Source organism: Chenopodium album, chromosome 9 (assembly GCF_948465745.1).
Source record: "Chenopodium album chromosome 9, dcCheAlbu1.1, whole genome shotgun sequence".
NCBI lineage: Eukaryota > Viridiplantae > Streptophyta > Magnoliopsida > Caryophyllales > Amaranthaceae > Chenopodium > Chenopodium album.
Window position 1 is genome coordinate 61,445,904 of NC_137842.1, and position 14,744 is coordinate 61,460,647.

The 14,744-nt window shown below is 33.8% G+C and overlaps 3 protein-coding genes across 3 annotated transcripts; all 3 read right to left on the minus strand.

The window, feature by feature from the left end:
- Positions 1-764: 764 nt before the first annotated feature.
- Positions 765-1,169, minus strand: LOC145557866 (uncharacterized). Its single transcript, XM_081619045.1, has one exon. It carries the CDS (start codon positions 1,167-1,169, stop codon positions 765-767), a length of 405 nt encoding a protein of 134 aa, XP_081475171.1.
- Positions 1,170-9,966: 8,797 nt separating this feature from the next.
- On the minus strand, positions 9,967-10,566 carry LOC145557868 (uncharacterized). Its single transcript, XM_081619046.1, has one exon. It carries the CDS (start codon positions 10,564-10,566, stop codon positions 9,967-9,969), a length of 600 nt encoding a protein of 199 aa, XP_081475172.1.
- A 3,411-nt stretch (positions 10,567-13,977) lies between these two features.
- On the minus strand, positions 13,978-14,382 carry LOC145557869 (uncharacterized). The gene has a single exon (XM_081619047.1). It carries the CDS (start codon positions 14,380-14,382, stop codon positions 13,978-13,980), a length of 405 nt encoding a protein of 134 aa, XP_081475173.1.
- Positions 14,383-14,744: the final 362 nt, after the last annotated feature.

Genomic DNA, 14,744 nt, shown 5'->3' on the forward strand with positions numbered 1-14,744 from the left:
ACTAGAAATGTTTGATAAATGACTTTTGACTGGTCTTTATTATCATCGTCTTTTGACTATTGACTTTTTAAATTGGTAAAACGTGCAAGAAACATTTTGTTAATTAGTTCTACATATTTGGTTGGCTACAAAGTCAATATTTGTCAAAAATGAAAAGATAGATTTAGTTTGTGGTTTTCATCATGGTAAAATATGTTACTTCAGTTCAAGAGTCTAACTTATGCGATATTGAAAAAAATGGGTTGGCACACTATTTGTTGACATACTATGCCCATGGAACATCAGGGGTATTCGATCATTTTCAAAGGTTAAAAGGTTACTCCCCTTATTATCATATAGGGAGTACGATTTTACAATCCATTTGCTTTGTAAAGTGTTTTTTCTCACCTCTTGCTTGCATTGGTGTGGCTCATGCTCATACGTAGTATATGAAGTATAACACTATGGTCGTCAGTTGGTCACTAATCTCATTATCAATCCCAACATATTACACATGAATTATAACAAAAAACATGAAATTTCTAATATAAGTACGCATAGTTTATACATTCAAAAAGGAATTAGCCTGTCCAAAGTACATATATAAGTTCAAGAAAACTTCATATACAACGGATAGCATCATATTTTAGAAAACGGACGCACATATTAAGCATCACAGTTTTCTAAATTGTATTACATTAATTCGTACTTTTATGTTTGTGTATTTCATACTATCTTTAACTAATTTTTCCGCAACATGATAATACATGTTAACAACTAGTACTTTAGCAACAACTTTGCTCCTTGAGCTGCGAGTAAAACCTCTGAATAAACTCCTCAGCCGCGTCATCCACACGTTCATCACCAATACTTTCTTCATTTTGTGAAGGAAATGGAGAGTCTATTACCCTTAGATTCCGAGGGTTACTACCTTTACTAGAGATAATGGCGTCTAGTACCTTGTTAATAGATTCTGATTCATCGGTATCTTCCAAACATGGTGAGGGCGAGTAGTAGTAGTAGTGATGGTATAAGATTGTGTTTTTGCAATTGAACTCGTACTCTTGTGTGGTGGAGACTTTGCCAATGGTAAAGGTCTTTTTACCTCTCTTCATCATCAAGTTGAGGTCCAACAGTAATTTCTTCTTGGAAATACCTTTTCTTAGCATTAAGATGGATAGTTTAACCATGTTATATAGCTTTTTTGTGATTATTGGTAGGTTTTGCTCCATCTTTCCTAGATTATTATTGGATTAGATAAGTTTGTGATGAGAATGTTGTATTTTTGAGAGACTAATTAAGAGATGTTTTTGGTGTGGTGAAAAAAGAAATGGTGGAAGGTGTATTTATAGCTAAGGAATTGAGCTAGCAAGAGTTGAAGCTTAAGACTAAGGTTTTATGAGTGGAAACTTTATATTAATGGAGCTCCCAATAATATTAATTAGTAACAGTGCATGAATAATTTAATCAAGGGCAGGCCACCATCTACATGACTTTTAGGCAAAAAAGTTTTGTTTATGTCCTTTTCAATTTTTAACTTTAGCTTTTGCAATAAATTTATTCTTTATTTTGTTATACTATGTTTGGTGTGTAGATTTTAGGATGAAATTATTGATGGGGTTCTTCTAGACAACATATGGGTACGTACACTTTTTTAGGGTAACTTTTTTAGCCTAATTAGCTAATTGTCATCCAATGTGACTTCAATTTATGTATACATAAATGCTTCTATATTCATTCCTTTCTTCATTAGCTAGGATTGGAGCCATTTGTAAATCTAGGAATGCTCTATGAGTACTTAGTGTAGCGGCAAAATAGATCAGCTAGATTGAATAGGTGGATTATTGCTTCAATTGTCATTAATTCAACTAACAAATAGAGATTTAATTAAGATCCCTACTATATCTTTCTTATTCAAAACAAGGGTATCGTAGTACTATGTCAGTTAGGGATGCAAACTTTATATAGAGCAACTAAACAAAACATCATGTATAGTTTAGCACAGTTGATGTACATTAGTTATCTAGTTAATGATCCTTTCAAAAATAAAGCTAAAGGTCACAATTTGTGACAACAAAGTAGTTGTTATAGTTACAATTTTATGTAGCAGATGATGTGTTGTGTAAAGAATCAAGGATTATGCGACGCGAACAAATGTTTGGTAAGGTACTTGGCCTATTTGGACATTCAATTTCTTCGGAATTGAATGTAATTTTAATTCAACAAAATATATTATTACATTTAATTGAAATAAAGATATTTAATAATAATTATTAGATGATATATCCTAGTTATTCTTAGTGATTGATATTCAAGAATCAAGATCAAAGGAAACATCTTCGCCATAGTTATAATATACAAACTTTCTTAAATTTCATCCCTAATTTATCCTCATCCATATAATTAACATCGTACGAAATTTTTAACACCATAGTAAAAAAAATATGACGAGTCACATCTTATGTGGCACCAATGAATAAGAGCCATATGAATAAAATAATATACTTTATAATAAAGTTCTACCTATATATGAATTTTAATGTATATATATTCTCTTATGTATTGTACTTCATTGCAATGTTAATTATTTTTTCCATTGAATTCTAAGAAAGGTAGACAAGTGTAAAGAAGATTATGTGGTGTTTTAGGAAGTCTTCCCCACAAAATGATTAATGCTTAAACAGATATATGGATAAACAACCAGTAAAGTTCCCTCAATTATTCACTCATACAGATATACAGTAGCCATATTATCCACTTATCCATTCAAATGATTTAATTTTGTTAATTATTAGTGAGTGTTAATTATTAGTTTGTGTATATATTAGTGATTAATTAATGGTCATACATTGCTTGACAACTCATAATCTAATTTATTTATGCAGCACATAAAGAGAAGAAAACTTTGGATCGGGGATCATTAAATATCGAATTGGAAGAAATATGTTCTGTTAAAATATTACTCCGCATCTTGATTAAGAATAAGTTGCATGTCATCAATGTCATGTTGTAATAAGCTCTCATATACATGACTTGTAAATAATTTTAATGTTGTTTTCTTCAATTAGTTTAAGTAGTATCAAGAAGTTTAAAGAAAGACGTTGCTCTTAATTTTTTTTTTTGGTGTTCCATCCAGTTCACCCTTTGGGCTAATCCGGATTCGGGGATCAGTTCTGGGTGGTTAGGTTTCAGTCCCCTCCCGATTGTTGTTGCGGGGGATCGAACACGGGTCCTCCCTACCAAATGTAGTCCCAATCACCACTACACCAACAACCAATTGGTACGTTGCTCTTAATTTGACAGTGATTGTCTTGTAGTAAACAATTTAAAAGTCAAAATAAGAACAATATCTAAAGATACATGGAGTTCTATCATAGAAGTAATAACATTATTATTATTATTATAGAAAAAAAATTACATAAAGAAGGCTAGGATAGAGTAGTCTTTTTTTTTTTTTTTTTTTTTTTTTTTTTTTTTTTTTTTTTATAAACAGTCTTTTATTAAAATTGCAACCGACCTTAATTATCTAAAGAAAGAATGTAAGAAAATCTATTGTCTATTATAAATAGTTATATCCTGATAAATACCTCAATGATAACCTAAAATTGTAACATAATTTATTGCACGATTGGCTTCCCTATACATGTGGCGAGAAAAAGTCTCAATAAAGTAATCTAGCAATCTCTTGACGTGCATCATCCATTAGTAGATGGATCTTCCACAGATCCAAGCCTTAGCTATGTTTGATCCTGGAATCTTGAGGTTGATTGAGGGTAAGGTGGCAAGAAGTGAATAGTAAGAAGGGACAAAGATGCATTTGTATTTTAGCCATTATTGTTTTTGGCTGTTTTCTTCTTTTAAGTACTACCACTTAGTGAGTTAGTGTATTAGTTAAAGTGACTATGTAAGTGAGTGTACTCTTTATTTCTTTCTTTATTTTATAGGTTGTGTTCTTTCACTTTCAAAACAAGGTTCCACGGAGAATTTTTTTTTTTTTTTTTTTTTTTATTAATAAAAACAAGTCATTATTGAGTAGAAGAAAAACAATCATGTAACTCTTAGCAGAGCATATATATTGAAGTATATCCCACCAAATATCACATGTAAGAGTTCCCACATTGATAAAAGAAGATAGAGTTAAAAACTTTTTAAGGCTAAGGGGCTAATCCTCCTATAGCCATATGATTTTGGGATGAAACCTCCTTGAATTGGACTTGTGAAGTGTATTCTCTCTCTTGGTTTACGGGTGCGGCACAGACCTGTATTTAACATGGTATCAGAGCCAGATTCACGATATGGGACCTTAAATGGTTAAAGTTCACTGGGCCAAGAATTGGTCCATGTGAGGGGGAGTGAAGAAGCACTCTAGCCCAAAAAATCACATGAAACAAAGTTAAAATGGACCTTACATGTGAGGGGGAGTGTTGAAGAATAAACCTCCCAAGTATCGTCACATGTAAGTCTCCCACATTGGTTGAAGAAGAGGGAGTTAAGCACTTTATAAGGTTAAGGAGCTACTACTCCTATTGCCATATCGTTTTGGGATGGACCTTCCTTTGGTCTTATGAAGAGGATTCTCTCTCTCTCTCTCTCTCTCTCTCTCTCTCTCTCTCTCTCTCTCTTAGTGCAGCCCAAACTCGTATTTAACATAGTATCAGAGCCAGGTTCACGGTTTGGGACCTCTTATGGCTTGAGTATATTGCCAGGCCCATGGTTTGGGACCTTTAATGACATTAAGTATTCTGGGCCAAATTGAATTGGAACTAACATTTTCACAAATCGACGCATTTTATCCTTTTACTCTTTTATCTGTTGAACTAACATCTTTTTGCAGGTATTGGCGTATAAAGTTAGAGTGATTTAGGATCGTAGAACGTCTTAAATCATTCTCCGTTCCAATCGATTGCTTTGACTATCGTTTTCGAAACTGACGTCTCTACAAACTTAGTCAAAGTGGGGGCTTCTGTAGACACCTATAAATGTCTCCCCAAAACCAAACCCGATGATGAACAACCTTTCATCGCCATTATTGTTCGGGTTGAGTATTTAATCTCGGAGTGCTTAAATCTATATTCAATCCCAATATATTTCTTAGACCAACCCAATTCCTAGCCCATTTCCCCAAACCATAACTTATTTTCATCTTTTCGTGCCTTTAAACCCAAAATAATTCATTTTGTGTCTCTTAAAATCATTCATTCAGTGTCCTTTTATAAAGCATTAAGACCAGTTTATTTTGGTCCATTATCTGGGTCCAATTATTGAATAGTTGAATGGGGCTTGAAAAAATCTTTCCAACGTAACAATATATTATAAGCCCAAATTCGAGTTATAACGAGTTACGGCCAAAATACTAAACTGAGTCCAAACCGAACCTAATCCTACCTTACCTACGACCCTATGATCATGTGGAGGGTCCAAAGGCTTTAATCTCATTCCTAAACCAATTAAGATTAATTAGAAGCTTCTATAAGTTTTTAAAAGATCTTAATTATCCTTTTTGAAAAGATAAAATTGAAGAATTTGAAATTGAATAAAACTCCTCTTCTTGAAAATCCTAATTTTCTTCAAATTAAAAGACGTTCAAAGATAGTCAGATATGATTTTCGTGCCTCATAGTTTTTATCCAAATCTTAGATGGTTGGATAGCTCTTGAAATTATCTTTCCAATTATATATTATAATATTAATTACGAGCTATAACAAAAAAGATATGAATGAAATATCAAACTCTATTAACTGACACCGTCTCACTATTTCAGCCATATCTATTATTCTACAAAATATTTTAATATGATTTTAATTGGGTTAGAAAGTAGACTTCAAGAGCTTCCAATGACATATTATTTATCTTATTCCATTATTACACTTACATGACATCACTATAAGTTTAGTCGTGGGTGTTACGGAGTAATTTAATAACTATATATGACTATTAAATATCAAATACGAATCAAATAACTAAAGATCTAGAATTAATTATCACCACTAGCATAATCAATACAAGACAAATTCTAATGCCAATCAATTAATTCGATAGGCAAGTGAACTTTGGCCTATGGCAATTGAAGATGAAAGCCATCTTGGTTCAAAGTGGCTATCACAAGGCTCTTGAAGGTGTATCCAACAAGCATTCGGGCATGACGGTGGATACGTGGGAGGAGATCGATTTGAAGGCTTTTTCGGCAATTCAATTATGTCTTTCTGATGATGTTTTGAGAGAGGTTGCCAAAGAGACGACTTCTGCGGGTTTGTGGTTGAAGTTGGAGTCACTTTATATGACAAAGAGCGTGACCAACCGTCTACTACTCAAATCTAGACTTCATGATCTTCGTCTAGAAGAAGGTAAACCGCTTAAGTCTTATTTAGATGAATTATTCTCTATTATTATGGATTTGCAAAACATCGATGTTGAGATCGATGATGAGGATATGGCTATTAGGTTGTTGTGTTCTTTACAGCCTACGTATAAGCATTTTCGAGATACTTTATTGTATGGTAGAGATGATTTGAGTTTGGAGGATGTTAAGGATGCCTTAACTCAAAGAGATTTAATTGACAATAAATTGGTTAATAAATCTAATAATCCGGCTCAAAATAATGCTTTAGTTGCTCATGGTGGTAATAAGAATTTTGGTAAAGGAAAAGTTTGTAACTATTGTCATGTGAAGGGTCATATCAAAGCCGAGTGTTGGAAATTTAAGAAGAAGAATGTGGAGAAGTCCAATAAGGACAAATCCGCAAATATTGCCAATACCGACGATGATGATGATTATGCACTTTAGGGTTACGAGCTTTGGGGTTGCGGTTTCTAGGATCTCTTCATGATAAGTTCCCCTTTGAGATCTCTTGGTAAAACGAGAAACGGTGGGTTTTTTTTATATGGAGTCTATGATAGATTGTTTTTTGATTTTCATTTGCAATAAAGTAGCAATCTTGGTTATGCATTAGATTTTGTTCTAGTTATGCTATTTCTTATCTCAATTTTGGTACTTTTGTGATTTACTAAATACAATTGCAATTTAGAAATTCTTGATGTAATATTTATTTTTCTAGAATTGCTTAAGTTTTTTTTTTAGTTTGATTTTTTGAGATGAAGAAGTGTTTGAAGAGAGTTTGGTCAATTTTGATAAGCATGCTTGGCGTCGGGACATTATACTCTTAATCTAGGCCATGTGATGGTTTTGTGTACGGAATTTTGTGTTCGGAGACGCACCGGTTCACAAGTTATGGAAGATGTCCGTTTGGTGATAGCCTAATGTGAGTAGGCTTATGGAATTTTGTTTAAGGTGGAGGTTTTATGTTTTATTATGAGCATTACTTCTTGGTTTTTGGTTCAAGGTGGAGTTACCTTGTTTTTTTGGTCGATTTCAAGTCAAGGTGGAGATTGTTAAATAATTGTGACTCGAAATCTAGTAGGGCTGACTTTGAACGCTTATATCTCTCAAACTACAACTGATTTTGAGGTGATTCAAGTTGGAGGTGATAGCTTGGTTCAATAGCTTTCCAACGATAGGTCATATGCTTAATTCCAATAAGAAACGAGAAAGTTATGCCCGTTTTACGAAAACCTAACGAAGCTGGAAATTTGCAACGAGGCTGCGAGCTATAGCTCTATGCGAGTGAGCTATAGCTCGGCCCTATGAGGACTTGCGGCAGGCATGAGCTAGCTGTCGAGCTATAGCTCGGTTGTTAGGTTATTCTAGGATAATTTATGGAATATTTCCTAAAAGTATATCTTTTCTATGACGGCTATTTGAATATATTTGGGGAACAATTTTAGGGTTTTATTAGGGTTTCCTTGTGTTATAAAAGGACCATTTAGTCGATCAATTATATCATACCTTTTTTTTAGCCATTAGATTTAGGACTCCTTGTATTATTCTCTTGTTTCTTTCTCCATTATAGTGAAGAAGCTCTCGAATCTCCCACCCGTGGATGTAGGTCTATTTTGACCGAACCACGTAAATCCTTGTGTTCTTTGTTTATCTTCTTTATTGTTTTCTCGTTCTTAATTTCATTGACTTGTTCCGCATTAATCAAACACAATTACACCCTAATTTCCTAACATATTTAATAGTCATAATAATAGACATTATTTGTTAATTCATTTTTTTTTGCTAATTAATAATTTAGAATGGTGGAAAACTGTATAATTGATCTTCTCAAGTTTATTCATGAAATACATGAAAGGGCAACTAAAGTTCTTACATACTACGGTACAATATATAATGCTCTCTTCCTTGAATATTTTTACCCATTTATGTGTTTACAATGGAAACCTTTGAGGATTTGATTAGCAATACATAAAAGTAGTAATTTTTAAAATATACAATAATCCGATATGAGAAAATAATGGTAATAAAAACGCATTGGGAGCGGCGAAATCCAATTAAACAAATATTTTTGCTCACTTTTGTCTAGCTGGCATTACTAAAGCTACTTGACGGTGCATTCTAAGGATGTTAGGGAGCAATGTCTAACTTTAACCCACCCATGGTATATTTTGTCTGTATTCGATTGAGTTAAAAATATTTCGAAATACTCAGACGGGTGTTAGTGAGTTACTCTCCTCTTTATTGGCCTGTCGCCCTGTCCTCTCTCCTACAACATCCTCTAATGTTCATCGTTGTTGCTAGATCCGGTTGTGAAACGGTGTAGCGTTTCCGGTGCATACCAAAGCGGTGGCTTTGATATTTCGAACCGGTGTTCTATTTAATTAAAGTACGTCGAATCTCCAATTGTGGCGTTGGTTTACCTTTGTAATCTAACTCCGGCGGCTTTCTGATTGTGGCGGTGGTTTACTCTAGCTGTCAAAGGCATGTCGAAATTGGGTAATTTCTTAGGTAATTTTGTTTCCTTGCTACTTAGTAGCAAAATCTGGAAAATTGGTTATGAGTTGGGTAATTGGGTCATTAATAGCAAAATCAAACCATTAATAGCTTTTCAAACGCTTACCTTTGAGCTTTCAATATACTCCGAATTACAGAGCCACCAACGAACAAATCAAAACATAGACGGACCCCAACAACAAAGATGGCCTGAGATTGAAGTTCAGTTAATTGATTCAACAACGAAGAACAATTGAAGATCTTCACTAATTTCGAATACAGTGAGGTAAAACCATTAACTATGGTCAAGGCCTTTCACTCTGTCACCAGCTAATTACCATAATATCCCTTCTTTTTAACTTGGAATGACCAGGATACCCCTAGATAAACATCCCCAGTTTATCTAGGAGATTAACCGGGGCCTGCTCGATCCGATATCATTTTCAATAATACTACGTACAAATTATATTAGATCTTGTTCTCACACGAAAAACCTAAACTGAATAAATTATAATAAATTCTGGCAAATAACAAGTGCAATCATATTAGTAATTCGGTATGAAAATTACCTTTTAAAAGAACTCTATAACAAATTTCACAAAAGGTACCCAAATCATAAGACCCAATAAGGGTCTTTCCTAAGTGAAAGGAGCAAGTTAAATGGCCAACTATGTTTGATTTTTCATCACTTTATCTGTAATTGACTAGCCAGTACAAACACTCTCAATGGTACAAATTCTGACAAACTTAATTATTTAGAAAACTTCCCCAATAGAAAAAAGGTAAAGAACCCAAACTATTTCATAGTATAGAAATGTACTAAATAGTACAATTATATAGCCACACATAAAATAATACACATAAATTAATACAGATTACTTTGTTAGTTCAAATTATTATGTATAGAGTACTTTATATAATTCTCAAATCTTACGGAGTATATGCTAAGGATCGGATGTATTTAATAGTTTGTTATTTTATTTGAAGTAAGTGTTTTTATAATGTCATACTTCCATGCAATACAAATTTGCAATGTAATAAAACATTTTTTTAGACAAATTGTCTCAAAAGAGAAAAAATAAGGTCCTACTCTAAAATTGTACGTCCGTTCAACAAAATTTTCTTCAAATTATTCATTTGGAAATAATTTGACACTATTATTGTAACTTAAGTTGTAAATAAAAGTTGTTAATGAAATCTTCAGCAGCTTGATCTACATGCTTGTACTCCTCCACATTTTGCACCGGAAACGGCGAGTCCGTTATCTTTAGCTGCCGGACCGTAGGGCTCCGTCCAAATTCTAGACCGGGCAAAGCCGGCGAAGGGGCCGAAAGACCACCAGCAGCCTCTTCATTACGTAGCATCATTTCTAGCACGCTGTTAAAATCCTCTAGATTAACATTTTGACCATCTTCCAAGGTTAAAGGGTAGGGCATGTAAAATTGGTCATTTATTTGGTGACGTTGATTTTTTCTTTTGTTGGTGAAGTAGTGACGGTATAAGGGTGTGTCACTACAACTAAACTCGTACTCCCGGGCGTCATTGGCGAGTTTGGACTGCCCACCAACGCCGCCCTGAGAGTTGTGGTGGAACATAAGGTTTCCTAGAGCTTTTTTACCGGTGATTTTGCCACGTTTCATCATAAAGTTGAGATCCATGAGTAACTTCTTCTTGCTTAAGCCTTTCTTTATCATGAAAATAGCCACACTCACTATTTTCCATATTTTCCTTGATATGCTTTCTATTTTGGGTTCCATTTTTAATAGAGAAATTTGTCTTTTGGTTTAAGTGTTTATGAAAATTTTAGGAGAGAAAAAAGAATTAAGAAGAGAAGGCTTTAATTTTGTTATGAAGAGAACGAAATTGGAAGAGGTTATATATATAGGAAGAAAAAGTTGATCAGGACATATTAAAATATTGAGTACTTTTGTTTGTGGGAGGGTGAGAATGAAGTTTCATATTTCTTAACTTGTAACACTTCTACTTTTTCTAACTTTATGGAATAATATTAATTAATTAATAAATTGATATTTTAATATTGACATGTTTCACGTAATGAATTGTTTTGCAAAAGGATGGTGTGATAACTCATTGTGTTATAACGGCCTTTTTTGGTCCGATAATCGTACTTCGTATAATAATTGTACGTAATTACTCTTGTATCTTGTATAAGGATGTATACAAATTAATTTGTGAATGGTTTGTTACGGTCAAAACTTGTTAATTAAGTTGATTTAATTTTGAGTATTAATTTTTTGTATGTTATGTATGTTAATTGTGTTCTAACACACATCTTAAATGTATGTTGTAAGTTTCTAATTAATAAAATGGAAGTTATGTATTTATAGGACACATTAAGATATAGGAGATCAAGGGGAGTGTATGTTGAGCTAATGAAAAAACCCACTTATGAGTGGTGCGTTGTATCACATTGTTTGAGTTTATAAATGAGAGTTTGTATTGGCATGTGTATCCCACATTGAAGAAAGAAGATAATTGTGTCCGCTTTATAAGGCTAAGAGACTACTCGATTTCCTCATTGCCATATGGTTTTGAGATGGAACCTCTTTGGTCGTGTAAAGTGGACAATTGTGATGGGTGTGGTCTAGACCCGTTTAGATGGGGCAAGGGCAAAAAATATGTTATGTAATTGTTACTTGGAGAAATACTAAAGTAAGGGTATCATTTAACAATGTTTTTAATTATTTGTGGTATCGAGTAGAGATACGAACTAAGCTAAGACTTTGCTTTGGTATTGGGTTTTGAGGTTGTGATCCTTGGGCGAGGAAACAAAGTGTGAAGATCTCCATGGTTGTGGTCCAAAGGTGTAATTTTTGTTAAATTGTTAGTTCAAATAGACAACTCATCATCTTTATTAACTAAAGTCATGACCCTCATCAAGAAGGTAAAGATAATAGAGCTTTTCTTTCTCCTTAATCATAGTATTCTATTTAGGTTATATATTTGTGGCCGCAATTTCTTTGGTTATTAACTTATTTGCAAATGGTGTTTCATAGTAGCAATTAGGGTCATTCTAAGAGAGTTTAAGAAATAAAACGTCAATTAGATAGTGTTTATTTTTATTTTATTTTTTAGTTTGAAGGACCAATTAGAAAGTGTTTGATAAATGACTTTTGACTAGCTTTTCATCGTCTCTTAACTATTTTCAATTATTATTTGTCAAAAATGAAAATGTCAGATAATCTAAACTCCTTGATTAGAGTGATTTTCATTGATCAATATTTATAGGGTTACAATGAGTAACCTAATCATATTTAGGTAACTATAAGATATGTATAGATATCAAAGATAATCTTATACAAAATATATCCTAAGCCTAGGATGAGAATTTTCTATGGATATTCTCTATCACACCCCCGTAGTCGGAGCGGGAGAAAATCGGATGCTCAGACTAGATCTGAATCACGCATCGAGCGGTAAGGATAGTATGGTAACCCATGATCAAAAGAGAAGTAGTAGACATATGCCGGTGATGACGATTAGAAGCAACAGCCACGACCTACGTAGAGTAGAGATAAGCACTGCTAGGCCGGAGGAGAAGGAGAAGAGCCGGACACAGACTTGGGCTAAGTTGCAGATCCAGAGAAGAAGAAGCTAAGGGATCAAACCATCATCGGGAAGAAGACACTACACTACTATGGGAAATCACAGTTGAAGAAAAAACAAATAAGATAACATAAATCCCACACCACTTAACCACTAGTAAGTGTTTACCTCTAAAACAAAAATTGACCTACACAACAAGATAAATTCCACCAAATTAAAACAAGCTAAGTAGCGGTTGGACTTAGAGAATAACAAATTCCACCGCATGTACTTGTGATAATTAAAATTAACAATAAATTGAAAAGGTAAAAAATATAAGTGTTGTTAGTGCCAAAAATCCAACACTCCCTTTAAGTTATTGTAGTGTAGTTGAACAAGGCTCCTGCCAAGTAGAAGGGGTCAGGAGCAAGACTACAATGTAACTAAGGTGGTGGAGGCCAAAAACGACATTGAGAAAAAAAAAAAGACAAACAAAAGGGTGGTTCGTCTCGTGGGTCTGGCTCATCCAAGACTATTATCAGTCATCGGATACGCTATGCAAGATTGCATTTCACTCACAGATTAGGCTAAAGAAGGAAGACTATGAGTGAGCTAGGTGGCGTATTAGGTGGAGAACCAAGAGGTAGAGGTGGTGCACAAAGCTCCTATGTGTGGTGGGAATTAGTTGGAGCACAAGAGGGGTTGCCGGTGATGGTCACCCATCGTACTCCATAATTAAAACGCGGAAGCAAAAAAAAGTGTGTTTTATGTAATTGTTTGTGAATCCCGCCGGTGGGTTTAATTTTCTAACCCACCGGCAGGGGAAGAGAAAATTTTAGATATAAACAATCCTAAGATCTAACCTAAGCTGTGATACCATGTCAGATAATCTAAACTCCTTGATTAGAGTGATTTTCATTGATCAATATTTATAGGGTTACCATGAGTAACCTAATCATATTTAGGTAACTATAAGATATGTATAGATATCAAAGATAATCTTATACAAAATATATCCTAAGCCTAGGATGAGAATATTCTATGGATATTCTCTATCAGAAAAGATAGATTTAGTTTGTACACCTCGTCTAGGTAAAATATGTTGTTTTTTTAGTCCAACAGTTTAACTTATGCAATATTACAAAAGTAAAAATAAAAAAATGGCACACTATTTGTCAAAGAACTCTGTCCATGGAATGTCACACGTATTCATTTTCTAAAATTAAAAGGTTACACTCTCTTATTTGCTTTGTGAAGCTTGTGAAGTGGATTTTCTCACCTCTTGCTTGGTCAAAGAGTTTAACTTATGTTCATATATGAAGTATAACACTATGGTCAGTTTGTCACTATCCTACCAAATTACACATGAATTTTCCAATATAAGTAGGTACGCGCATAGTTTATACATTCAAAAAGGAATTAGCCAGTCCAAAGTACATAAGTTCTTGTAAACTCAATACAACGGATAGCATCATATGAAAAGAAAACGGACGCACATAATAAACATCACAGTTTTCCAAATTGTATTACTACATTCGTACCTATATGTTTGTGTATTTCATACTATCTTTAACTAATTTAACCGCAACATAATAATGCATGTTAACAACTAGTATTGTACTCTAGCAACAACTTTGCTCCTTGAGCTGCGAGTAAAACCTCTGAATAAACTCCTCAGCCGCGTCATCCACACGTTGATCACCAATACTTTGTTCATTTTGTGAAGGAAATGGAGAGTCTGTTACCCTCATATTCCGAGTATTACCACCTTTACTAGAGATAATAGCGTCTAGTACCTTGTTAATAGATTCTGATTCATCGGTATCTTCCAAACATGGTGAGGGCGAGTAGTAGTAGTAGTGATGGTATAAGGTTGTGTTTTTGCAATTGAACTCGTACTCTTGTGTGGTGGAGACTTTGCCAATGGTAAAGGTCTTTTTACCTCTCTTCATCATCAAGTTGAGGTCCAAGAGTAATTTCTTCTTGGAGATACCTTTTTTTAGCATGAAGATGGTTAGTTTAACCATGTTATATAGCTTTTTTGTGATTAATGGTAGGTTTTGCTCCATCTTTTTCCTAGATTGTTTGAAATTATAGTAGCTTAGTAAGTTAGTAGCTAAGTTTGTGAGAGGTTGTGTATGTTTTAGAGAGAATATAAGAGATGTTTTTGGTGTGGTGAATAATGAAATAATGGAGGGATGTGTTTATAGCTAAGGAATTGAGGTAGGTAGAGATGAAGCTTAAGAAAAAGGTTTTTATGAGTGGAAAATTAATTGGAAACTTTATATTAATGGAGCTCCCAATAATATTAGTAGCAGTGTATGATTAAATTAATCAAGGCCACCATCTATACATGGCTTTTAGGCAAAAAAGTTTTGTTTCCGTCCTT